Here is a 26,346-nt window from a genome sequence, read left to right on the forward strand (position 1 = left end):
CATTCGTATCTATTGAAACAAGAAGTGCCTTTTTAAAACCTCAAGCAGCCTTCAGATTGACTTCTCTGCAATGATGCAAGTGCCAGAACACACATTTGGACACCAACCCTGTGTTGTTGAGCTATAATGTCAACTCGTAATTCATCAGACAAAGCACAGTAAGACTGTGACACAGTTTCCCAGCAGTACTGGCTTGTTTCAAGAACTGAATAGGGAAATCTTGAGAATTACATCACCTCTTAAGGTTGGATGCTAGACAATCCGAATTCTTATTACAAGCTCTGCACCACAAGACATTTTCCTACCAGCATCACAAGTAGCCTTCCATCCTGACATCTGCATGAACGGTGGTGCAGAGATTATAGGATTAGATTCTGGGTTCAAATGCCTCTTCAGAAACAAAGCTAGCCAAGTGGCTATGGCTAAATTGTTACGTCATCCTAACTTACCTCAAAGCATTGCTATAAAGTTTAACCAAGTCTGCTTGGAAGAAAGTCAAGATATTAAATAACAATCAATGAAACTAGAACAATTTTCTCTAACCTTCCTCATGTTCTTTAATCATTTTGAAAAAGACTTGATAATTTCAAAGACTTACTAATACAATTTCAGGAACATTCTTAGACTCATTTTAACCCAGGCTAGCAACATTCAAAATAGCAACTAATCTACATACAAACAGGAATTGACAAGTGAGATAATGAAAGATAATAGACTGAATCCTACTGTTATTTTCAACTAATACCATAATTGTTGTCACACCCTAATCAATAAGTCTACTTTGTAGGGCTAAGAGGATTCAGACTCACTGCCTACAAACAATTGTAGCCAATGAACACAATATGATGCCAGTCCTTGCCACATTGTAAATAAAATGCCCGTTACCCAGTCTTAGAAGTGCTACCTTATAACATTAAAAGATTAGTCTGGATCTGTATGCAAAACGTTCTTGCAACAATTTTGAAACTAACCAGAAGGAAGGAATTAGTAGCACAAGAAGTCGAAGACTAGGAATGTAGTTGTACGTACTTTAATTGCCATGGATCAATTAAAGTTGCAGTTTTAGCCTTTTTACAATTTAGCAAAGAAGGCTAAAAACATAATAATGCTGCAGGTCCCATGATTCCAAAGCATTAAGGCATGGCAGTTAAAGGGTTGTCAAACTGCACTAACTCCATTATGTAGAAGCACACCATGACTGTTGCACCTGATGAAATAGATGCAGTCTACAAAACCGATAGTAACAATTTATTTCTCTTAATTAGTAGTTTTGGTGCTACAGGTCACTTTGCATACTCTAAACCAGATTAGCAATGGCTGAATCTGCATTCCTATATCAGCTTGACTAGAGGAGTGAGTCCTACTGAACTCAATGGAAGCCACAGCTAAGAAATGTACAGAATCATTTGAAACCAAATATAATAACAAAAAGACAAGATGATTGAGGGTTATTTTCATTTCTAACTTTAGTATTCATTTTTAATGCTACATATCTCTAAAGGGACAGCAATATCTGATCTGTACAGACCAAGTATACATTCAAGAACTATACAAGGACTGCACATGTCAAGTCTGTTTTCAGTTTGCAAAAACAAGGATCTTTGCTCCTCGAGAAAGGAATACTTTCTCAGTCATGTAGATCAAATCACTACTTTGCCCCATGTGTGAGGCCCATCAGTTGAGAGAGAACACTAAGCCAACAGTATTTTCCGCCTCCCACCCCTCCTTGTTGGTTACATAAACAATTGCAGAGTAATGGTTTTCTGCTTCCATGCATACTAATTCACTCATGAAACTGCAGAGCAGATATACAGTCAGTGGCTTGTAATTGTAATTAAGCTCCATTTGGAGTTGGTTTGTCTGAATGAGATGCCTGTTTTGCTTGAGCTGCAGCTGATCACCATTACAGTTCATACTATCACTGTTGATGACTACTTTAGCCTTTGTCCAAGTAAACATACCCCACGGGACTTTAGAGTAGATATGGGTTCAAAACTGCTCAACTGTCCACAGAGTACTAGACTGCAATCACACACACACACATGTTCTTCTTTTGGAGCTGCATGCAAGGAAGGCAAGAAACAGCAAGTTTGTGCAAGGCTCCAAGGTTCAATTCAGACATAACACCGATTTGCGGTAACTGAGGTTTAATCTGATGTCTGAAACTCATGAATTACAGTTAAGAGTCACTGCTTCATCTAGAGAAAACTCTCCCTTTAGCATTATATTTTAGCACTCAACAATACTGTGAGAATACTTCTAGCACAGTCTTTTTTCTCCAGCAAGAATGGGTTACCGAAGGATAGCAAGACAAAAAAGTTACCACTATCTGTGGAGTACAGAGACCTAGATGTTTACATCAGAAGTGGGAAAATCTGGGAGAGTGGGTAGACAGGCCCTCCCTCTCAATATTTTATTTCTATTTTTAAAAAAGTCTGCCACATCCTCCAGAAGTCAAGCTGAGCAGATTTATCAGATTGTTTGTGCTTCTTGCACTGCTTTAGGTGGGGTGAGCTGTGGTTAAGGGGTTGCAATTTTGGAAGTGTTATCGAGGACCCCCAACCTCCCCCCCCCCATAAAAAGAAGATATAGTTCTACATCCAGAGGAATTATAGTTTTCCAAGGATGGAAGGCCAGATGAACTGGAAATGGCCTCCATCCCCACAATCTTCCTTGAGCCTCTAAAGACCAGCAACAGCCCATACCCCATAGCCTCTGAGCTCCTGCACATGGACACACATCCTGGCTTAGCTGTTCAGCCTGAGCCAGTCCGCACCAGCAAATCTCTGAAGTTTCAATGGAGATCACCTATCCTACCTTCTCCCTTCTCCCCAGCCAAAATGCAAGCCAGGAGGCTAAAATGTATCCAATGCACCTCCATCTCCAAGCCCCTGCTACTATGTATCTCTCTATATTTCTTTCATTTTTCCTTTTTCGTTATGCGAATATCTGGATGTGCACGTGAGCAGAGGGGATAAAATGTAAATAAATAAGGCAAATGATCTTTATCATCTTATGCTCAGCAGTAGCAAGATTTTCTCTCTTCACCTCCTCTTCCTTGTCTATAAATCTATACCAAACACCACACACTCTTTTTATATTATTATTATTATTATTATTATTATTATTATTATTATTATTATATGATTATAATTATTATTATTTTCTATAAAATGAAGGCAAATGTACATGAACCTGTTGGTAATGGCAACCTTCTTCAAGTCCTCTCTAGTAATGTTTATCTATTATCCTGTTGTTTACTGTTTCCTGTATGTATGTTCTGGTACATAGATTCCTTTACTCTATGGTTCCTGAGAAGTTATAAAAGGGGCTGCAGAGAACATGATCACAACAGACTTCAGACAGACGACAGACTACTTCAGACCTCAGGTCACACACTTGCTTGCTGTTTTTGCTGTAAGAGATTTCCTGGCCGGATGGCACAGAGAATTGTTTATTTATTTATTTAAAACATTTATATTCCACCCTTCTCACCCCAAAGGGGACTCAGGGCGGAGCACAGCATATACACGGCAAACATTCAATGCTGGGACACAAATTCACATACAATACATAAACATTAAAAAACATTTATCAAAATATTAAAATACACCATTTAAAACCATCCTAGTCATTTGCATCAAATCTAATTGACTTGGTCATCTTTCCTATTGCTGTTTTATTGCCCTGTCCCGAAAGCCTGGTCCCACAGCCAAGTTTTACCATCCTTCTAAAGGACAGGAGGGAGGGGGTCAACCTGATCTCACCAGGAAGGGAGTTCCATAGCCAGGGAGCAATCACCAAGAAGGCCCTGTCTCTCATCCATAGGTGGCCCTAGGTAATTTTCAACGGTAAGCAAACAGTATTTTCGTGCCCCCCCCCCCCAACCAATCACTGATATATATTTTCTGTTCGTCATGGGAGCTCTGTGTGCCATATTTGGTTCAATTCCATCATTGGTGGAGTTCAGAATGCTCTTTGATTGTAGGTGAACTATACACCCCAGTAACTACAACTCACATATGTCAAGGTCTATTTTCCTCCAAGAGCTCCTCAAGAGCGCCCCTGGGCAAAATCAACTATACTGCGAATGCTTACTTTGCGTAATGGTTGAGCCGCCCCTGCTCTCGTCCCCACCAATCGTGCCTGTGACAATGGCGGAACGGAAAGCAGGGCCACCCCAGAGGATGGTTCATAGGGGGAGATGCGTTCGGACAGGTAATTTGGGCCGGGGCCATTTAGGGCTTTATAGGCCAAAGCCAGCACTTTGAATTGTGCCCAGTAGCAAACTGGCAGCCAGTGGAGCTGGCGTAACATGGGAGTTGTATACTCCCTGTATGCCGCCCCAGTTATTAACCTGGCTGCCTCTCGTTGGACTATTTGAAACTTCCGAGCAGTCTTCAAAGGCAACCCCACGTAGAGTGCATTGCAGTAGTCTATCCTAGATGTAATGAGAGCATGAACCACCGTGGCCAAGTCTGACTTCCTAAGGTGCAGGCGCAACTGGCGTACAAGGTTTAATTGTGCGAACGCTCCCCTGACCACCGCTGCAACCTGGGATTCCAGGCTCAGTGATGAATCCAAGAGAACTCCCAAGCTGTGAACCTGTGCCTTCAAGGGGAGTGTAACCCCATTCAGCACAGGTTACCACCCTATACCCTGTTCCCAAACATATCTGAAACTGGACTGATAAGTTTATGCTGAACATATGAAGGTTGTGAGTAAACCAAATGTATTATTTTTATCAAAGTTTACTTCATTTTTGTCTCTTGACTGCATGATATAAAACAAGTTGTTTTATGGGAGAGTATATATATATTTCGGCACTGAAAAACACTTCTGAAGCACTGCTATTTTTTATGCACTAGCAAAATCTTTATATTCAGTCTAACAACTGAAACCCATTGCCTAGTATAATTATATCTGGTTATATACTACATGAGAAGATCTACTCAGAAGGGTTTTTGATTCTTCTCTGAAAGGACATGCTTTTCTTTAAAAGTTATGATCTCCCAAAGATGTTTATCAAAATGTTATAAATGCCATTTTCCAAAAGAACCTAAGAACTCCAGTAACCTTTCTTGAGTAAATCCAGATATCAATTCCATGCCTTTTGTGAGAACCAGAGATGGGCAATGGACATCTTTGGGACTCTTTCTTTGTCTTCCTGGAATGGGAAGAAGTCTGAGAAAACAGCTTGCATTGTCTTCTCCGACAGGACAGGGCCTGGTATCTGCATAATCCTGTCAAATCATCTTTTGGACTTTTCTTTGTCTCCAACATTCCACTGCTACACACCCAGGGGTTGACATAATCCCTGGCGACCTCTCCACCTCTAAGACTGCCTCTGACAGCTCACTGGAAGCCCCAAAGCCTACCTGCCCAGCTGAGGAGAGATTCCCAACTACATCACCATCATCTCCTCCAATCAGAGTGCACACAGGCTTAGACCCAGCTCCTGACCAATCAGAGGCCAGGAGGACACTGGCTGCCTTCTCAGCACTGGCCAATCAGGGGAAAGAGATGGAGTTTCAAAATGTGCAAATGTTAGTGCAGGAGAATCCTTGTGTATCAAAATGTCTGCTTATGACTATGCTTTTACACTCTTAACCTTTGAGCATCCATGCTGTACGAGTGTCCCTTTTGCCAAATTGGATAAAGTTCTCTGTTGTTTGCCTTCAACTTAGTGAGATTCCTGGTTCCTTCTAAGCATCAGTGGTTAGCAAAGCTTGCCAGGAATCCCTCGGTAACCACGGGACTTAGGAAAACTCCAAATTTCTTGCATCAGAACTAACTTAGAGCACTTCTGACTTTGAAAAAAATGTTCTTGGCTTACAACCTAGAAAAATGCCTTCCCACACCCCAAGAGAGGAGAACTGAGTTCATGGTTGTCTTAAAATGTTGTGGAATTGGGGAGGTATGTCTGTCCTTCTATGGACTAGTCGTGGTTTGGAAATTCTTCAGACCTGCAAAGGTGAACAGGTTTACAGTCCTTCCATATTATACAATTACAGTGCAGCAATTCACTTTAACTGCCATGGTCACAGGCTATAAGAATCCTCTAGTCTGGTAAGGCACTAGTGTTCTCTGGCAGAGTATTCTCGAGCCGTAAGGAGAGGGGGATAAACAACAACAACAACAATCCTTCACTGAACTGCAAATCTTAGGATTTCCCAGAATGTTGTCATTGCTGTTAATGTAGAATCGCAGCACTATGATTCTGCAGTGTCACAAGGTTTAACTGCACTGAGACAAGCTTCACTACTGTTTCAGAAGCTTCAAGAAATGTGTTCATTTCTTATTTTAAAAAAATCTTTTCCCTCCACATACTGCAGAAGGCACGAAAAGAATGGAAGCAAGAAGTTCTGAGATTTGCACATTTTTACAGTATTCTTATATGTCACTTATTACAACTCCTAATCTTGCCAGGCATCATTGTAACCATGTTATCTAGGGATGATGAGGGCTGTTCTCCAACGCATTTGGAATGTACTACTATGGGAAATATTATATTAGATTTTCTTACAGTCTTATTAGATGGCAGTTTGAATGAGAAATATTTCAAAATTCCACAAAAGCACTTCATTTGTCACTACAAGATAAAGTATTTCATTAGATTTGCTGAAATTATCAGATTCTTCTCTGAAACATAGCAAGCAGGGTGGACAGCCTTATTTACCTCCCTCATTTTTCTAGTGTTTCATATATCTAGTGCCTTCAGTAATGATGCAAGGTATTTTCTAGAGACCACCATGCCCCATGCTTTCTACCTCCATCCCTGAGCCTCACATTCTACAGAATCATAAATACGGAAAGGATAAATGAAAAGTAAGTGTATCTAGGTAAAAAATCAATTAATCTGCATAATTTCTTCCAAATTACAGTAAGTCACATTTGTTAATTTCTCCACTTCCAGCAATTAATGCACTCAAAGTGTGTTTACAATAGAAAAGCCAGCAATACTGCATAATAATCAAGTTCTTGCAAAAGTGAGTAATCAATGCTAGTGAAATCACAAAGCAAGGTGATCAGTATAATACAACAATTTCATACATTAGAAGCAGTGAGAACCCAAGAAGGATAACATTCCACAACAATATGTTTCAGTACAAGCTGAATGTATCAGAAAAAAAAAATACAAATACATTTGGAAAATGGGGTCTGCAACAATGTGCTGCAGTGTAGAAAAGTCTTACTGAAGATTCCAGAAAGTCAGCCATAATCTTTCTGAATATTTTCCATTTACCTTCCTCCAAACTGGTTAGCGTTCTGTAGTTACTGAGCGTGAATGGTCTTCACACACACACCTATTTTCCCTCTCTAGAGATTCCCCAATCCCACCCCAATCAAACCACTTGTACGTATAAACCTTTGGGTTCAATGGCATGACAATATTTTTCTCTTGTGTATGGAATGTGCTCTTTTGGTGATGTAAACATCTATAAACCAATACTAAGTCTGCTGTTAGTACATGGGATACCAGTGTCCCAGTTGCTGTGAATTTGTCTAAATGCACAACTGAAATCTAAACACTTAGATAATACCAAATACAGAATTTTGGTCCCACCTGCTGAATCATTTTGAAGTGACATTTACAGGATTGATGCAAGCTAATAGCATCTAGTCTTACAAAGAGTTCCTCCATAGAGGACTCTGCAAAAACCCTAGATGTAACAACATAATGTGCTTACTTGGAACTGTTGTGTGATTTCCCAGAGATGACACACTACTTCAGAGAAACCTGGAAATCCCAGGAAAATGAAAAGAGTGTTCTGCTCCTGCCTAGGAGATTCATCCATAGAAAGCCATAGCCAAGTAGAGAAGAAACCTTTTGTGAAGGGAATTCTTTTGCCATCCATTACGTGTTTCCAGGTACTGTTGGGGCTACAACCAGAAAACTGTTTATCTTTGTACTGCAACCATGCACAAGGGGAGAGGGTTTCCTAGGCTTTGGTATGCACTCAGGCTCCACAATGAGCACACACACCTAAAGCAGTGAAGATTCCTTGGTCAGGCCAAAACCTTGTCTGGGAAACAGTAGTCTTCAATTCTGCTTGCTCCTGGCTCATTTTCCTATAGTGGCTGAAACCCCAGCAAAGATACATGGGTTTCTTTTCTTTTTTCCTTTTCTTGAGGGGGGAGGGATATAGGAAAATACATAAATACCTTCTTTCTCCCCAACACGGAAGACATTGAGAGAGTAACAATGCACCTTCATTTACTGTTATGATGCCTTCCCTTCTTCATTCCTTACATTTCCTCCTATGCAGTCAGTTGATGAATGCAGGAGGAAGATAGATTTCCACCAGGAAAAACATAATCATGATGGAATTTGGTATTACCTATACCCAAAGAATGACTATGTTGCATTTCTTCAAACAATCCCAAAACATATTTTGGGTTCTAAAACAAGTCTACTATCAGTGATACAGTTGAGACAGGACTCAGAGGTTGGATAAGGAAGATTCAACCTGTATAAACTCATCTACCATTACCCTTGACTCCTATGTACTCCTTTATTTCCTCTGAGTTTATTTACAATCAAAACAGCAGATGAACAGGAAATATTTTCCAACAGTTGAGCTATCCCTGTTATAACCTAAAATACTGGCATATTGGGGTGACTTGGACTTCAGTGATAGCCTTACTAGCACTGGAAAATATCTACAGTACTCCTACTGCAGATGTGCACTAGAAATGCTTTTTTAATTACATATAGGTGAAGAGAGAAGCCTGTACTTCTGGTCTTTCCCTTTGAGCAACTGTCACAATAAAGATATGCACTTCAACATTTATCACTGGTTACTCTTAAGTATAAAAAAGAACACCTTAACAACATTCAGTGGAACCTGATATAAAAGGGAGACAGTCTCAGGATGTATTTTTATTTTGCAACAAAATAGCCCAATACACTGAAGCTAAAAAGTATTTGGACAACTCTTTTTGATGAAAACTAATCAGAAAATGTGTGTGAAAGAAATTTTAAGGAGTTAATGAACAAACTGTTGAGAGGAAATAAGAATGGGGTAGTATCACTTCAGCAGGATAAACTATTGAAAAAAGAATGAAACATTGACGGGACAAGTTCCCAAAAGTATTTTTGGAAATGTGGTTTATTTTGATGGCGGCATGAAGATTTTTGAGAGGAAAAGAGAAAGACTCATCTATTTTTTCTCAAGATTTGATGCGATTTGGGTTTCCATAACTTTGCTAATAATTTTTCTACATTGGCATTAAAATCCCTCTTGGAACCGTTTTGGAGGAACTGGTTTCACTGAAAGGGTGATTAGACTGCCATCCCTGGAACCAGTTTGAAGCCAGGAAGATTATTGCATTGAGTGGGGAACCTGGTAAGAATAGAACAGTGGCAAAGAATGGAAAGTGGATTGATGGGAAGGAGAAATTAGGAAAGTTGGAATGGAAGGAGGATGGTGGGGAGGGGGAGAGAGAGAGCAGAATCAGAAGGGAAGGAAATGTTGGGGTGGAAAAGGGATGATTGAGGTGAAGAAGGAAGGTAGGAGATACCAGAAGATCATGGTGGGAACAAAACCCAGGGAAGGGATTGGGGAAAGTAATGATGGATAACTGAAAAGTTTAGGATTGTAAGGAACCGGAGGAAGGACAAGCCTAACAGAATTTCAAAGCAAGTAGAGGGCAGGCGGACAAGCCCAGTGAACAGAATAGACACAGAAACTTTGAGGGGAAGGAACAAAATCGGTGAGGCCTTTTGTGCAGAGATTGTAGGGAGTTCTCCCCTTATTAGTGTATTTGGTTGTTGTGAAACATATGCTGTTGTGCCCTCTGCAGAATATCACAGAAAGATATTGTTGCCCACCCACCAAATATGCTTTATCTATCTGAGAAGCCTGCTAGAAAAGGCACATAAAAAAACCAAAAAAAAAAAAAACCAGATCTTTCCAGCCACTCTCTGTCTATGTGTTCTTTTGAAGAGAAGCAATTGTCTGATGGCCAGCCAGCTCACCTCAGAAGGACAAGCCTTTGGTGTGATCCAGCTATCAATTTGCTCATATACAAACTGCTGTTTATGTTTTAACCCACTTTTGGAAAAATATGTTACAATTCAGAACCAACAGAATTGGGCTTTTGTCCTTCAAATATGTTAATTTTTAATTTGGCAATGATGTAGCAGCTGCAATGCATCAATGCCCTGACTCAGGAAAACAAATCACCAAGTGCATTTGTATCTCAAGCAAAGTTTTTGCTTTGTCATCTGATATAAATTTCCAGTGGGTTTTCCAGCTGACCTGATAGACTGTCTGACACAATGCCATAAATTTAGTACCTGTTTTTAATTCACTGAAAGCACTTAATTAAGGCTGCAATCCTATACTAACTACTGGAGAGCAATCCACATTCAGCTTACTCTCCAGCAGCCATAGATGTGGCACAGAAATAATAATAGTCTAATTTCTGAACCACATTCATAGAATTGGACAATGCGTATTTCTACCAATAACAGTTTTACAAGAAATCGAAGTAGAAATGTGCCAGTCACAACTGAATGGCTTACTACGAACAGCTGGCATATATTTAAGTCATAGCAGTTGCTGGGCAACAAAACTGCAACTGCATTTCCTCATATTAATCCCTTATCTCATTTCTTTCTCTCTGCTAAAGGAAGAATCTTGGTTCTTTGAGAAATATGAAGCTGTCTCCAAGTTCTTTTATTCACAATTCTGCATCTGATTCAAGGGTACAAATGCAACCAGACTGAGGACTGGCAGTCCCTGTTACCAACAAGATAGCTTCTGTATGTCTGTTCTTAAGGTGAATTTGGATGTAAGTCAGAATAGGTATATTTTTAAAGTGTAACTCCAGGTCTATCTCTCTGTGTGTGCTTTGGATAGCAGAGGAAAGGATTAACTCCCCTGTGGTGTTTGTTTTGCTGTCTATGTCCCTGTTCTGAAGATTTAATCTCACTTTCTGTCCCTGTGATAATTGGATTTTGAAAAAATTGGCTTGTTGTGGAAAGAAATATTGGAAATAAAATTACAGTTGAAACACATTTTCCCCATGATAACTCTTTCAGGAGTGAATTTCCCATCCTAGGTGTAGATTTCCTATCACTTCCTGTTGTCTCATTCCTGTTCTTCAATATGAGTCATTTGTAAGTTGTGGAGCTGCCGGTGGCGCAGTGGGTTAAACCCCTGTGCTGGCAGGACTGAAGACCGACAGGTCGCAGGTTCAAATCCGGGGAGAGGCAGATGAGCTCCTTCTATCAATAGCTCCTCATGCGGAGACATGAGAGAAGCCTCCCACAAGGATGATAAAAACATGAAATAATCCAGGCGTTCCCTGGGCAACGTCCTTGCAGACGGCCAATTCTCTCACACCAGAAGCGACTTGCTCCTGACACGACAAAAAAAAATTGTAAGTTGGATGTTTGTAACTCGGGGCTGCCTGTAATTGGGAATAAAAGAGCTAGACACCCAGAATTATATCTCAGATGGGACAGGATATCCATATAAAGTAGCTGAGTTTACTATTCAGCTATTATTTGTCATCACCAACAATTTCATTCAATTCAGTCCTAGTTCTCATTCTAGTGAAAAGACATGGCAGATACACAGACTCTTTGACAAACACCAAAGGGGTTTGGCAAAAGAAAGAAAGAGAAGTCTTCAACTTGATGAAAACTCAGAGGAGAGATTCATGCACAACCGCTCACCTTGGGAGCTAAGAGCTCTTGTCCTCATCAATGAGATAACAAGTGGTTTTTCGGAGGGATAGCTTCAGGCCACATGAAACCATGAACACTGTCACATAAACAGTACCCACTTACTGAATAAGCAAATTATTTCTTTTAGAAACACATAAAGGCACATGTCATTCAACTGCACCTAAAGATCAGTTCTACACATCTTCAAAGCATGGTAAGTAACACCATGATCAACTAAGGGTCCACAAAATATTACAGGAGTTTGGCCATATTCATTTTGAACAAAAGCTGTCCAAAAATTCATAATCAAAGGGAAAGAACCCTCTTTGCTCATCTTGTCTTTCCCGAGTTAATAGGCTCTCGAGGATAACTTGACTGGGGGTCTAAAATCTAAAATTTGGTGCTAAACTCCATAGAATACCCTTGGCATGTCTGTGTATGTATACGAAAGTGCATATATTTTTCAACTTAAAAAATCGTGATATTTTTATGCACAAAGACAGATGAGTGTCTGCCTTCTGTTGATTTTAACTTTTTATAAACCTAACAAAACTAAAAACAGATAAAACTTGAGGGGCAGCTATATTCATGCAACCAAAAACTGTGCATCTTTACTCTGAAGAAGGCTTCATTAATTTCAATTCAAATCACAAATATGCAACTTAGGTTTGAAGAACGAAAAAAAATTGCATAAAAAAATCAGTTCCAACAACATTTAAAGCAGTTATCCCCCAAAGAGCAGTACTTCCCACCATTTATCAAGCAAAACAGTAATATTTTAGAAAATGCTAACATAGATTACTCACAAAAAATGGAAACCTGATCTTTTCGGTTCCTTCAATATATACAAGGCACGACAAACTGCTTATCGCTTTAAACTTCAGCAAGCACATTCAAACAGATGATTGGTTGTCGCCAAACAAGCCTGTAATTTAATTGTGTTTGCCCTAAATTCCTTCATTAACTATACTCTAAATAAGGAAAAGCTTGCAGAGGAAAAGTGCCTTAGGTTAAGCCAAATGGAAACAAATGTGAAAGAGTCCAAATACATGTTTTTCTTTCATCCTACTCACACACAAACGTAAGTGCTTTCCTTGGATTTAGTATTTAACACATTAAGAAGGCAAATTTCCTCTTCAGGAATTGCAATGAAACAGTACAAAGCTGATGCATCCACAACAGCACAACATGAAACTGATTAGGTTATCCGCAGGGCTGGAGGTTCAGGCAACCCAAAATAAAACACAATGTGGTTATACTTCCAATGAACCCTGGGCAAGAAAGACCTAAAAAGGGGCTTGTTACCTCTTACATGGTAGTAACAGTACCATCAGAGGACCCCAATTCACATAAAAATGTGGGAGGAAACTGTGTTGTTTAAACTAATATAAAAAGAAAGGAAGGTTCCACAAATCTAAGCAGAAATATCACTAATACCAACCTACATAAATCTCTGTACTGCAATGTCCAGAACAGACAGCAATGTTAGTCTATTTCAACAAATTCAACTAAGAGCCTCAGGGCATCTGATTTGTTAAGACACTTTTGTGGCATAGAGCTCACTTCACCAGAAACTGTGCATGCCTATTTGTATAATCTACCAGTTGATGATAACACTCCACGCATCTACTGCAAAAAGGTTCTGGTCCATAAATCATTATAGCACAAAAAAGTAAGTCTCTTAAGACATGGGTACATCTACACTGTAGAAATAATGCAGTTTTGGACCACTTTTCGTGGCTTAGTGCTATGGGACCCTAGGATTTGTAGTTTGGTGAAACACCATCACAGTTTGGCACAAAAGGCTCACACAATCCCACAATATTGAGCTACAACAGTGAAACTGGTGTCAAACTCAATTGATTTTGCAGTGTAGAACAGGTAGATCAAAATGTACTACAGCTCCTCAAATGTATGGGAGAACAAAATCCCAAAACCCAAACAGACTTCCCCATGAGGATTAATTACAAGTGCATAAGAACACTGATTCACATCTCATCCTGCTCTCCATACACACAGCAAGATGAACTAGATAGTCTTCAGAAAGAACAGCCTAGCGAAGTTCACTGTGTAGTTGAATTGTCAAGAACCTTTTCTAAGCTGTTAGCTGAACACAGAAACTTGAACACTGCAACATCTTTGAACCTGGTTAACTGTATACTTCAGTTCAATGCCCACTGTAAACCAACCATGCATAAAGAATTGAATGCAAGGTGCTCTAAATGACAAACTAGGTGGAATTACAGTAACCTTATAGATGATGTATATATAAAACAGAGGCTGGTTAATCCTGGTTAAACCCCTGTGGCGGCTGGACTAAAGACCGACAGGTCGCAGGTTCAAATCCGGGAGAGAGTGTGAATGAGCTCCCTCTATCAGCTCCAGCTCGTCATGCGGGGACATGAGAGAAGCCTCCCACAAGGATGGTAAAACATCAAAACATCCGGGCATCCCTGAGCAACGTCTTTGCAGATGGCCAATTATCTCACACCAGAAGCGACTTGCAGTTTCTCAAGTTGCTCCTGACATGACAAATAAAATTCCTGGTTATTTCTTAAATTAAGTGTGCCATGTAGGAGTGGGGTTGCCCAAATTTCCACAAGGGTTACATCTCAGCAATTCATCCCTTAAGTGTTTTCTTATACTCCACTATGGAAAACTAACTTGGCTTTATGAACATTGAATTGGCTATTACACTAAAGTCCCATATATACTTGTGCATAAGTCAATGTCACGTATAAATGGAGAACAGGTTTTGAGACCAAAATTATGGATTTTGAAATGACTGGTGGAGACTCACTTACAATATATGAACAAACATTACAGCATAGTAATTTTGTTTATTGTTTATTCATTCAGTCGCTTCCGACTCTTTGTGACCTCATGGACCAGCCCACTCCAGAGCTTCCTGTTGTCGCTACCTGCAGCTCCTTCAAGGTCAAACCAGTCACTTCAAGCATAACATCCATATAATCCAGAGGTGTCAGCTGTTTGGACAAACAATCTTCCCCCTCCCCCCAGTGTGCCAGGGAATGGTAGAACATTTATAACATATTGTCGTCATACCATATTGTCATATTCATACAAATTCCTAGAAACTCATTGCATACCAGCAACGGATGATTTGTGGATCAGTCCCAGTCCACAGATCATTTCTTCACTGTAATAATTCCAGCCAATATACCAAGCTAGTACTTGCAGAATGCTGGCAAGTCATCTGGGTACAGCTGGGAGACAGAAAAAAAACTCAGCTGATTATCTTCACCTTCTGTTATACAAAAATCCCTTTCTCTTTGCTTCCCCCTTCTCTTTCTAGTGGAAATCATCCAAGCTTACCATTCCAGAAAAAAATGTAATGATAACCAACGTTTGCAAACATAGCTAGAAATTGGTTTACAAATTCGGAGTGAAAGGGGAAGGAATTGGGAGGGAGGTATTGAGAGGGAAAAAGAGGTGATGAGAGGACAATGTTTGTATCCAAGCCTGCTTGAAGAGATAACAAATAGAAAATATTTGATTTTTATACATATTCTATATACTTATATAATTGGGGGTCCTGTAAAAATGTCTCTGGCAAAAATAGGTCATGAGTGGAAAATGTTTAATAAGCCCCACACTAGAGAACCTAAACATTCCTAGAGAGGCATTCTCTCAGGTTAAAAAAATAAGTTTTTAAAAAAATATTATTCACATGTTTTCCCACTTTTGTGGGGCCTTTGTGCTCCTTATCCCAGCAAATGTGGAGGATGGAATGTATCCACTCTAACAAACTCTTGATTAAAACCAAGCATTTTGTAACTCCTTTCATGTCAACAAGTGAGCAATCACAGCATGCAGTAAAGATTGGGTTGCCAGTCTATGCATAGAACTAAGTAAATGCCTGTCACACTGTGTCTGACCATCCTACTTCAGTCAGCCTGTCCTGTAACAGAAACAACTTTAATGCTGTAATTGGCCTCCAATATTTCAACCACTTAATATAATTTACTGCAGTTGGAGTTTTTGTGGATCACAGGCAGTCAGTAATTCATTTTTGCATGAACCAAGGTTCAGACTAACAACAAAACTTCAGTGGCATTAATGAAATAAAAAATGCAGTTCCTTTTGAAATGCAGTGTAGGCTGTAGTATCATGTTTAGACTTCAAAATTATTCAGTAGTACAATTGTTGTCTCTTGCTGGAGGAGGGAGCATGCTTTTCCTGCATAAAGTGCAAGTATGAAACATGCAGAGTAAAAACAAAACATGAAAAAATGAGCTAGAGATAAATAAAGGCGTAGACACAGCTATGGCGAACTTGAATAATTCCCAGACTGTGCACTATCCGGGAGCAGCTAACATGATGTGAAAAGTGCCCACTCAGACCAACAGCTGCCTGTGGCATCTCTACATGTTTGGCTGTTGTGGCCTTGCCCTCTTTCAATTAGCCTGCTTTGGCCTATCTCTGCACTGGTTGCAGCTATATTTTCCAGCCACCTCAGTAAAGAGAAGCAACAGAGCTACTTATTCACAGAGGGAATTGCCACCATCATAATACACTGGATCTTTAGAACCAAGAACTTCAGATCCACAATTTCCATCAACACAGATCGCCATGTCTTGTACATAAGATGATGATGACATGAAAGTGACATACTAAAACATTATTGCATGTAAACACTATTTAATAATATTGGATGTAAAATCTGGTTTTGTTCACATTGGAGGGTTTTGCAGAACCAAATCCTCCCACAGACCTGGAGGACCTATGTATATCTAATAAAAAAAACTGTAGCAGTGTAAAAAATTACATTCACATCTTGCCTATCCTCCAAAAGTTTTGAAGTGGCATACTGTCTTCCCTTCCATATTAATATCCTCACAACAATCCTCTAAGGTAGATTGGGGTAAGAGAAAGCATTTCTTCCATGGTTATGAAGTATATTTCAGAAGAGAGTGGGATTTGAACCTGGATCTCCATAATCCTAGTTTATCATTCCAATGACAATGAAGCCTGAATTGAAATAATATTCAGAAAATACACGTGACATGAAGGTAATTTGATACATTGTATTTTTAATACTTCTGTGCATGAAGCAAAGTCTGCGTACAAAATCATCAGAAAACAAAAGTGTCTCTAGCTCAGACATTCATGTGGTCCATTTTGAAGTATTTTGGATGTTGGTAGAGATGCTCTGTTTTGTGAGATCAACTTTTTTCTTCTTCCTCATCCTCCTCCTCCTACTTTCTCCCCATTTTAAACAAAATGCTATAATTCTAGTTATTTGTTAGAGAAATTTATATCCTGCCTACAAATCCAAAAAAGGAAATATTCAGGAGTCGTTTACATTGTAATTAAATAATTTAACAGGTAAAATAAATGGAAGTAATAATGAATGGAATATGTTAGTCTTTCATTCTCCCCAATTACATTTAAAGCCTTAAAATATCTCAATAAAGAGTTATGCATTAAAAACAATGTTAGATGCTTGTTGGCAAACTAAAGGCAAAGAACTAAACAAACACACTGGATCAGAGAGTTCAATATCCTGGGTGCCACAACAGAAAAGACCTTTGTCTACATTGCTTTCAACTGCACTGCAGCAAGTGGAAGGATGCACAGGCATGTATCACCTCAGATCCCCTGCAGGAGGGGTGGAGTAAAAGAGGTGATACACCTGATATCATGAACCTAAGCCATTTAGGGCTTTAACAGCAATAACCTACACTTTTAAACTGTGCCCAGGAGGCGACGGGCATATGGTGCAGCAATAGAATGATATCTTGCCAAGAATTTGGCAGCAATCAACAGATTCAAAGCAGTATTTCAAGTTAGCTGAAATTGCTAAGCAATCTCCAAAAGCAAATTTTATAGCTCAATCAAGTTTATATATGTGTGTATATAGAGTAAGATGTGAAATATGACATACTTCTATTACATTCCATAAGAAAATGCCTAATGGTCTATAAGGTCTTCTCAAGTGACGTAGAATGGTGGCTACAAAAATAAATTGTGAACAAGCAAGTGTACACATTCAAGTCTTGCTCTGTTATGAATTCACTGGGTGACCTTTGGGAAAACATCTCTGCAGAACAAGAAATAGATAGGAAATATGAATAATGGACAATTGGAATGGCTTCTGATTATGATTTTGAAATATGTGATTTTAATGTTAATATTAAGATGTTTTTAATTCTGTGTTTAAATGTCTAAATGTTGTTAGGTTTCATATGGTTTTAATGATCTAATTTATAGTTAGTTATATGTCATAGTTTAGATATTATGCTTTGGTTTTTTATCTATGCTGGCATTGAATTTTGCCATTATTGTTGTTCACCACTTTGAGTCCCCTCAGGGATGAGAAAAGTGGTATTTAAATGCAATAAATAAATAATAAATAATCTCTCAGAACTACTTCAGTAGCGTTGTTGTTATATCATAATATACGATTCTATGATTCTATGAGTTAGAATGAGGACATACATACATGTTGTAGGGACCTCTTACATCTAACCACAAGGACATATTTTTACAGAAAGAGTCGACATATTTTGATTTAACCATTTGTGGCCCATCATAGTGTTTTCAGTTTTCAGTGTCTATGTACAAGTGTAAAAGCTGGACAGTGAAGAAATGCACTGAAAACAAACAAACAAACAAACTGATCTGCAATATGGTGCTGGAGAAATATTCTATGAACTGCTAAAAAGACAACCCCAAAAAGTGAATACTAAAGTAAATCAGGTCTAGATTCTCTCAAGAAGCCAAAATGAGTGAATTGGGGCTATCCTATTGGGGACATATCATGGGAAGGCATGAATCACTGCAAAATGAGTGGGGGGAAAGTAAAATGTCACAACAGGTGGCTGGACTCAATCAAGGAAGCCACAGCCCTCAGTTTCCAAAACCTGTGAGAGTTGTTGATGTCCAGAAACTATTGGGATGTCTCTTGTTCTTAGGTTTGCCATAAATCAAACTCGTCAAATAGCAACTTATGCTTCATAAATCCTTTCTTTCACCGAGTTCTGTGACATGGCACAGAGAACTCAGGAAATGGAGCAACAGTTTCACGAAGCCCAACTCAATGCCTTGCTGATGCTGGCACCTTTTGAAGAAGCCAAATTGTATGAAAGAGACACCATCTTTCCTTCCCTCCCTAAATTCCTCTTATGAACTGGGTCTTTGCAGCAAACACAACCAGACCTTCCTTCTGTAAACCAATCTTCCTGTACACATGAGGACAACACAAGCAAATATATCTGAAGACAATACAAGCACATCTACCTAAAAGTGACAGCCTTCAGTTCACACATAAAACGTCAACAGCAGGAAAGGCTAAAAAAAATATTTAAGTGGGATGTGCCAAGTTTGTTTATCTGCTCCAACCAGAAACACAGAGATGTTCATTCCTTTCCTTTCCAAAAGCGCCACAACACCTATGACACCCTGGGCTGCACATGTGACACCTTCATGGCAACGGAGACTATTCTAGACTGGGAAACACTTCCAGCACAGTGAAACCACAAAATTACGGAGGAAACCATTTATACAGGTTCCTCTTCTCTGGAAATGTTTCTCTGCTACTGCAAATGAAGAGCAGAAGTGGATTCCTTTGGTTGGTTAATCTCATTCTGTTTGATGAAAGCTCCTACTGCATACCAGACCTTATTTCACAGACTGAAACCCACCTGGACATAATGCAAGACTCATCACCTCTTGCTTGGCTGAGATGCCACATCTTCCCCATTACACAAGGTGCTTAAGAACCGCAACACTCAGACTATGATTAATTTGAACAGGTGCTTCTGGAATGGTTTCTCAATTGCAGTTCTGACTGATGTCCAGCAACTCTTGGGATGTCCCTCGTTCATAGGTTTGCCATAAATTAAAGTTGGCAAATAGCAACCTATGCTCCATAAATCCTCCTTTCACTGAGTTCTGTGACATGGCACAGAGAACTCAGGAAATGGACCAACAGTTTCACAAAGCCCAACTCAATGCCTTGCTGATGCTGGCACCTTTGGAAGAAGCCAAATGGTATGAGAGAGACACCATCTCTCTTTCCTCCCCAAAATCTGGATGCTATTTTGTGTGTGTGTGTGTGCACATTCTGGCAGTGCGTACGGTGGAGTCTCCTTCTCTAGAGGTTGTCAAGCAGAGGCTGAATGGCCATCTGTCAGGAATGCTTTGATGGCACCTTTGGAAGAAGCCAAATGATATGACAGAGGCATCATATCTCCTTCCCTCCCCAAAATCTGGATGTTATTTCGTGTGTGTTTATGCCCTGGCAGTACGTGTGACGGTCTCCTTCTCTGTGAAGCAGAGACTGGTTGGCCATCTTACGGGAATGTTTTGACAGCTCGTTTTTAAGAAGTTAAATGGTATGAGAGACACCACCCAAAATCTGGATGTTATTTTGTGTGTATGTGTGTGTGTTTACACTCTGGAAGTGTGTGTGGCAGTCTCTTTACAGGTTGTCAAGTAAAGGCTGGATGGCCATCTGTTGGGAATGCTTTGATGGTATGAGAGAGACACTATCTCTCCTTTCTTACTCAAAATCTGGATGTTACTGCATGTGTGTTTACACTCGGGCAGTGTGTGAGACAGTATCCTTCTCTGCCAGTTGCCAGGCAGAGGCTGGATGACTATCTGTTGGGAATGCTTTCATAGAATTGGAAGAGACCTATGGGCCATCCAGTCCAACCCCCTGCCAAGAAGCAGGAAAATGGCATTCAAAGGATGTTGTCTGGGATTGTGTGTGTATTTACACTCTAGAAATGCATGTGGCAGAGTCTCGGGAATGCTTTGATGGAGCGTTCCTGCATGACAAAGATGGGGTTGGACTGGATGGCCCTTTGGTAAAAGCCAAATGGTATGAGAGAAACACCACCTCTCCTTCCCTCCCCAAAATCAGGATGCTATTGTGTGTGTGTGTGTCTTGCAGTGTGTATGGCAGAGTCTTCTTCTCTGCAGGTTGTCAAGCAGAGGCTGGATGGCTATCTGTCAGGAATACTTTGATGGCATATTCCTGCATGACAGAAATAGGTTGGACTGAATGGCCCTTCAGCGTCCCTTCCAACCCTATGGTACTGTGGTGGAGTCTCTTGAGGGGGCATAACCCAGTGGGTCACAGTCTCACCTATAATGCCTCGCCCTGCACTTCTGGCAGGGCGTATGGCAGTCTCCTTCTCTGCAGGTTGTCAAGCAAAGGCTGGATGGCTATCTTTCTGGAATGCTTTCATGGAGCGTTCCTGCATGACAGAGACAGGGTTGGACCGGTTGGGCCTTTGGTAAAAGCCAAATGGTATGAGAGAGACACCATCTCTCCTTCCCTCCCCAAAATCAGGATGGTATTTCGTGTGTGTGTTTACACTCTGGGATTGTGTATGGAGGACTCTTCATCTCTACAGGTTGTCAAGCAGAGGCTGAATGGCCATCTGGCAGGAATGCTTTGATGACACCTTTGGAAGAAGCCAAATGGTATGAGAGAGGCGCCATCTCTCCTTCCCTCCCCAAAATCTGGATGTTATTTTGTGTGTGTGTTTATGCTCTGGCAGTGTGTATAGTGGAGTCTCCTTCTCTGCAGTTTGTCAAGCAGAGGTTGGATGGCCATCTGTTGGGAATGCTTTGATGGCCCCTTTGGAAGAAGTCAAATGTTATGAGAGAGACACCACCCAAAATCTGGATGTTATTTTGTGTGTATGAATGTGTTTACAACCTGTCAGTGCATGCGGTGGAATCTCTTTGCAGGATTTCAAGCAAAGGCTAGATGGCCATCTGTCAGGAATGCTTTGATGGAGCGTCCTGCATGACAAGAGACAGGGTTGGACCGGATAACCCTTTGGTAAAAGCCAAATGGTATGAGAGAGACAGCATCTCTCCTTCCCTCCTCAAAATCTGGATGTTATTACATGTGTGTGTGTGTATTTATGCTCTGGCAGTGTGCATGAAGGAGTCTTCTTCTCTACAGGTTGTCAAGCAGAGGCTGGATGGCCATCTAGCGGGAATGCTTTGATGGCCCCTTTCGAAGAAGCCAAATGGTATGAGAGAGACATCATCTCTCCTTCCCTCCCCAAAATCTGGGTGTTATTTCATGTGTGTGTGTGTGTCTGTGTATTTGCGTTCTGGCAGTATCTTCTCTACAGGTTGTCAGGAATGCTTTGGTGGTAGCCTTGGAAGAAACCAAATGGTATGAGAGAGGCACTATCTCTCCTTCCCTCCCCCAAAATCTGGATGTTATTGTGTTTGTGTTTATGCTCTGGCAGTACATATGTCGGAGTCCCCTTCTCTGCAGGTTGTCAAACAGAGGTTGGATGGCCATCTGGCAAGAATGCTTTGATGGCTCTTTTGGAAGAAGCCAAATGCTATGAGAGAGAAATCACCCAAAATCTGGATGTTATTTTGTGGGTATGGGTGTGTGTTTACACTCTGGAAGTATGTGTGGTGGAGTCCCTTTGCAGGTTGTCAAGCAAAGGTTGGATGGCCATCTGTCAGGAATGCCTTGATGCCTCGACAGAAACGGGGCTGGACTGGATGGCCCTTCGGGGTCCCTTGCAAAGTGATGGTTGTTTGGTAGAGTCTCTTGAGGGGCCATAGCCCAGTGGGTCATAAGTCTCACTCACTGGGGAGCTGGCATGACGCCTTGGCGTGCACTTGTTATTAACTACAAGAAAGGAGATTCCACCTGAACATGAGGAAGAACTTCCTGACTGTGAGAGCAGTTCAGCAGTGGAACTCTCTGCCCTGGAGTGTGGTGGAGGCTCCTTCATTGGAAGCTTTTAAACAGAGGCTGGATGGCCATCTGTCAGGGGTGCTTTGAATGCAATATTCCTGCTTCTTGGCAGGGGGTTGGACTGGATGGCCCATGAGGTCTCTTCCAACTCTAGGTTTCTATGATTCTGGGTGCCCCCTCCTCCTACTCCCCCCCCCCCTTGTCCTGTGACTCACCGGCGGTCTCTTCGCTCTGGGCGTTGTTCAGGTAGAGGATGGCGAGGAGGTGGGGCTGCGTCTTCTCCAGGGCCACCCGCAGGTCCTGGAAGTGGTCCCGATCCTTGGCCAGGAGCAGCTGGATGAGCAGGTTGGCCTTGGAGGAGGAGGAGGCGGCGGAGGAGGCGGCGGAGGAGGAAGAGGGGGACCTTTCCCTCCCGCCCTGTCCCTCCTCCTGTCCCTGGCCCTCTGCTTCGGGTTCCCCTTCTTGGCCTTCTTTGGGCCCGGCCCCCCGCAGCTGGAGCAGGTCCCTGGGGCTGAGGGCGCCCGCCGCCTCCAGCAGCTCGACCACCTGGTCCACCTCGGTCATGGCCTGGGCCAGGCTCTGGTGGCACTGGGCCAGCAGCTCTTTGTGCTTGGGCTCCATGGCAGCGGGGGAGAAGGCGGCTGCGAGGGGCCGAGCGGAGGAGGATGCTTTGTGTCGGGCGCCCCCTCCTCCTCCTCCTCCTGCTTGCTTGCTTCCTTCCTTCCTTCCTTCCTCCTTCCTCCCTTCCCCGCAGCACAGGCCCCGCCCACTCCCTGCAATCAAAGGCAGGCGGGCGGGCGAGCAACTTTCCCTCAGGCCCCTTCCTCTCCTCCCCTCCGGGTTCGGGGGTATTATTGAAGGAGTAGAAGCCGAGGGGGGAGGAGGGAAGGCGCCGCCGAGGGCCAAGCGGGGCGGCAAAGCGGCCCAACTGTTGCTCCTCTTCCCTCACACTCCCAACAGGTCTTGCTTTCGGAAGGAGCCATCTTTCCTCGCTTTCCGCGGGTGCAAGGCTCGGCTCCCCAGAGGGAAGGGGAAGAGGGAGGCCCAACACGGCCGCTTCCCAGCCCTCAGGAAGCCCTCCCCCTCCTCCTCCTCTCTCTCTCTCTTCAGCGCCTGGCTAACTTTCGCCGGCCCAACTGGCCGCCTCCTCTGTAGTCGCTGGCCCGGCGGGCCGTCAATCAAAAGCGGCTGGGCCAAGCAGAGGAGGAGGAGAAGGAGCAAGCCCCGCCTCTCTCCGCGAGCTGCTGGGCCCCGGTAGACGCCGCCCTCGCGCCCAGGGTCTGGCTCGAGACTCGCCTTGGCTCGCGCGCGCAAGGCAAGCTGCCAGCTGTCATCATCATCATCATAATGCCAGGATTATTTATTTATTTGTTTGCCATATTGATACCCCGCCTTTCTCTGCCCCAGCAGGGGGACTCAAGGCGGCTTACTATGGCACATACACAGTGCTTCCAAACAACAAATACACCTAAACATAGTTTTAAATTACATTTATCCGGAAAGTAAGATTACAAGATATTATATATATGTATATGTATATGTATATGTATGTATGTATGTATGTATATATATATACACACACACACACACACATACATACAGCGATTCATGGCAGGGGACCGCTATATATATATACATACTAGCAGGGGACCGCTAGTGTGTGTGTGTGTGTGTGTGTGTGTATGTATGTATACACACACACACACACACACATACAGCGATTCATGGCAGGGGACCGCTATATATATATACATACTAGCAGGGGACCGCTAGTATGTATGTTTGTGTGTGTGTGTGTGTGTGTGTGTATATATATATATATATATATATACACACACACACACACACTCATACACTAGCGGTCCCCTGCCATGAATCGCTGTGGCCCAGTCTGGTGATCTGGAAAATAAAGTAATGAGAAAGTGTTGGTTTCTAAAATATGCAATGTCTTTATGCTTGTGAGTAAACAGTATTTCTTGCTTTGTCGAAGGCGTTCATGGCCGGAATCACTCAGTTGTAGGTTTTTTCGGGCTATATAGCCATGTTCTAGAGGCATTCTCTCCTGACGTTTTGCCTGCATCTATGGCAAGCATCCTCAGAGGTAGTGAGGTCTGTTGGAACTAGGAAAAGGGGTTTATATATCTGTGGAATGACCAGGGTGGGACAAAGGACTCTTGTCTGCTGGAGCTAGGTGTGAATGTTTCAACTGACCTTCTTGATTAGCAGTTGATTGCCTGGCAGTGCCTGGAGCAATCTTTTGTTGAGATGTGATTAGATGTCCTTGTTTGTTTCCTTTCCGTTGTTGTGCTGTTGTAATTTTAGAGCTTTTTAATACTGGTAGCCAGATTTTGTTCATTTTCATGGTTTCCTCCTTTCTGTTGAAATTGTCCACATGCTTGTGGATTTCAATGGCTTCTCTGTGTAGTCTGACATGGTGGTTGTGAGAGTGGTCCATGCAGCTGTGGACAAGTCTACATAGGGACCACCAAACGCAGCGCCCAAACACGAATCAAGGAACATGAAAGGCACTGCAGACTACTCTAACCAGAGAAGTCAGCAGAGCACCTGATGAATCAACCTGGACACAGCATTTTATTTGAGAACACAGAAATGCTGGGCCACTCTCTATGGCAGGCACCCTAGAGGTTGTGAGGTCTGTTGGAAACTAGGTAAGTGAGGTTTAAATATCTGGAATGTCCAGGATAGAGAAAGAATGGAGGCAAGTCTGAATGTTGTTGGAGGCAAGTCTAAATGTTGCAATTGTCCACCTTGATTAGCATTTAATGGTCTTGCAGCTTCAAAACCTGTCTGGTTGCTGCCTGGGGGAATCCTTTGTTGGGAGATGACTAGCTGGCCCTGCTTGAGGCAGTAAGAAAATCCAACAAATGCTACGTTCAGCAAAGGACAAGAGGGATCCTCTCACCCCTGCAAGAGTCTACCATATACCATGCAGCTGGACAAGTTTACATAGGGACCACCAAACGTAGCATTGCCCAGACACAAATCAAGGAACATGAAAGGCACTGCAGACCAGAGAAGTCAGCCAACTTGGATAAACATATTATTTGGGAACACACAAATGCTGGACCACTCTAACAACTACCATGTCAGACTACACAGAGAAGCCACTGAAATCCAGAAGCATGTGGACAATTTCAACAGAAAGGAGAAAAACATGAAAATGAACAAAATATGGCTACCAATAATTTCAAAAAACTCTAAAATTAGGACAGTAAATAAAGAGGAACATTTAGAAAACAGGGGAATTCCAAACAAGAAGCAATCAGGGCCAGCTAACACCTCCCAACAAAGGGTTCCCTCAAGCAGCAACGAGCCAGGCCTGGGAACTGCAAGGCCATTAAATGCTAATCAAGGTGACAAATTGCAACATTCACACATGCCTCAAGCAGACAATAGTTTTTTCTCCCACCCTGGACACTCGACAGATATATAAACCTCACTTACTTAGTTTCCAACAGACCTCTCAACCTCTGAGGATGCCTGCCATAGATGTGAGTGAAATGTCAGGAAAAATGCTCCTGGAACATGGCCATACTGCCCAGAAAAATGCACAGCAACCAAGTTATTGCAATCATGGAAGCCTTTGACAACACATAAAATAGTGAAGAGTAGAGACATCACACTGGCAATGAAGATCTGCATCGTTAAAGCAATCATATTCCCTGTAATAACCTATGGATGTGAGAACTGGACCATAAGGAAGGCAGAACAAAGGAAGAGGGGCACTTTTGAACTGTAGTGTTGGGGAAAAATTCTGAGAGTGCCTTGGACCGCAAGAAGATCAAACCAGTCCATACTCCAGGAAATAATGCCTGACTACTCACTGGAAGGAAGGATATTAGAGGCAAAGATGAAGTATTTTGGCCACATAATGAGAAAACAAGAAAGCTTGGAGAAGATAATGATGCTGGGGAAAATGGAAGGAAAAAGGAAC

At 41.9% G+C, this 26,346-nt stretch overlaps 1 protein-coding gene across 7 annotated transcripts in view; it reads right to left on the bottom strand.

Annotated features, from left to right (window-relative positions):
* The window catches only part of DLG5 (discs large MAGUK scaffold protein 5), a 118,389-nt gene extending 94,831 nt beyond the window's left edge, over positions 1–23,558 (bottom strand). For 4 of the 7 annotated variants that reach the window (XM_060769077.2, XM_067466962.1, XM_067466960.1 and 1 more), the window contains exon 1: positions 22,607–23,558. In XM_060769077.2, coding sequence (XP_060625060.2) covers positions 22,607–23,012 — 406 coding nt within the window. In that variant the 5' untranslated portion in view covers positions 23,013–23,558. The remainder of the gene's footprint in view (positions 1–22,606) is intronic. The other 3 variants (XM_067466963.1, XM_067466961.1, XM_060769078.2) reach the window with 1 other exon arrangement.
* Positions 23,559–26,346: the final 2,788 nt, after the last annotated feature.

This window comes from Anolis sagrei, chromosome 3 (assembly GCF_037176765.1).
Source record: "Anolis sagrei isolate rAnoSag1 chromosome 3, rAnoSag1.mat, whole genome shotgun sequence".
In the NCBI taxonomy this organism is placed as follows: domain Eukaryota; kingdom Metazoa; phylum Chordata; class Lepidosauria; order Squamata; family Dactyloidae; genus Anolis; species Anolis sagrei.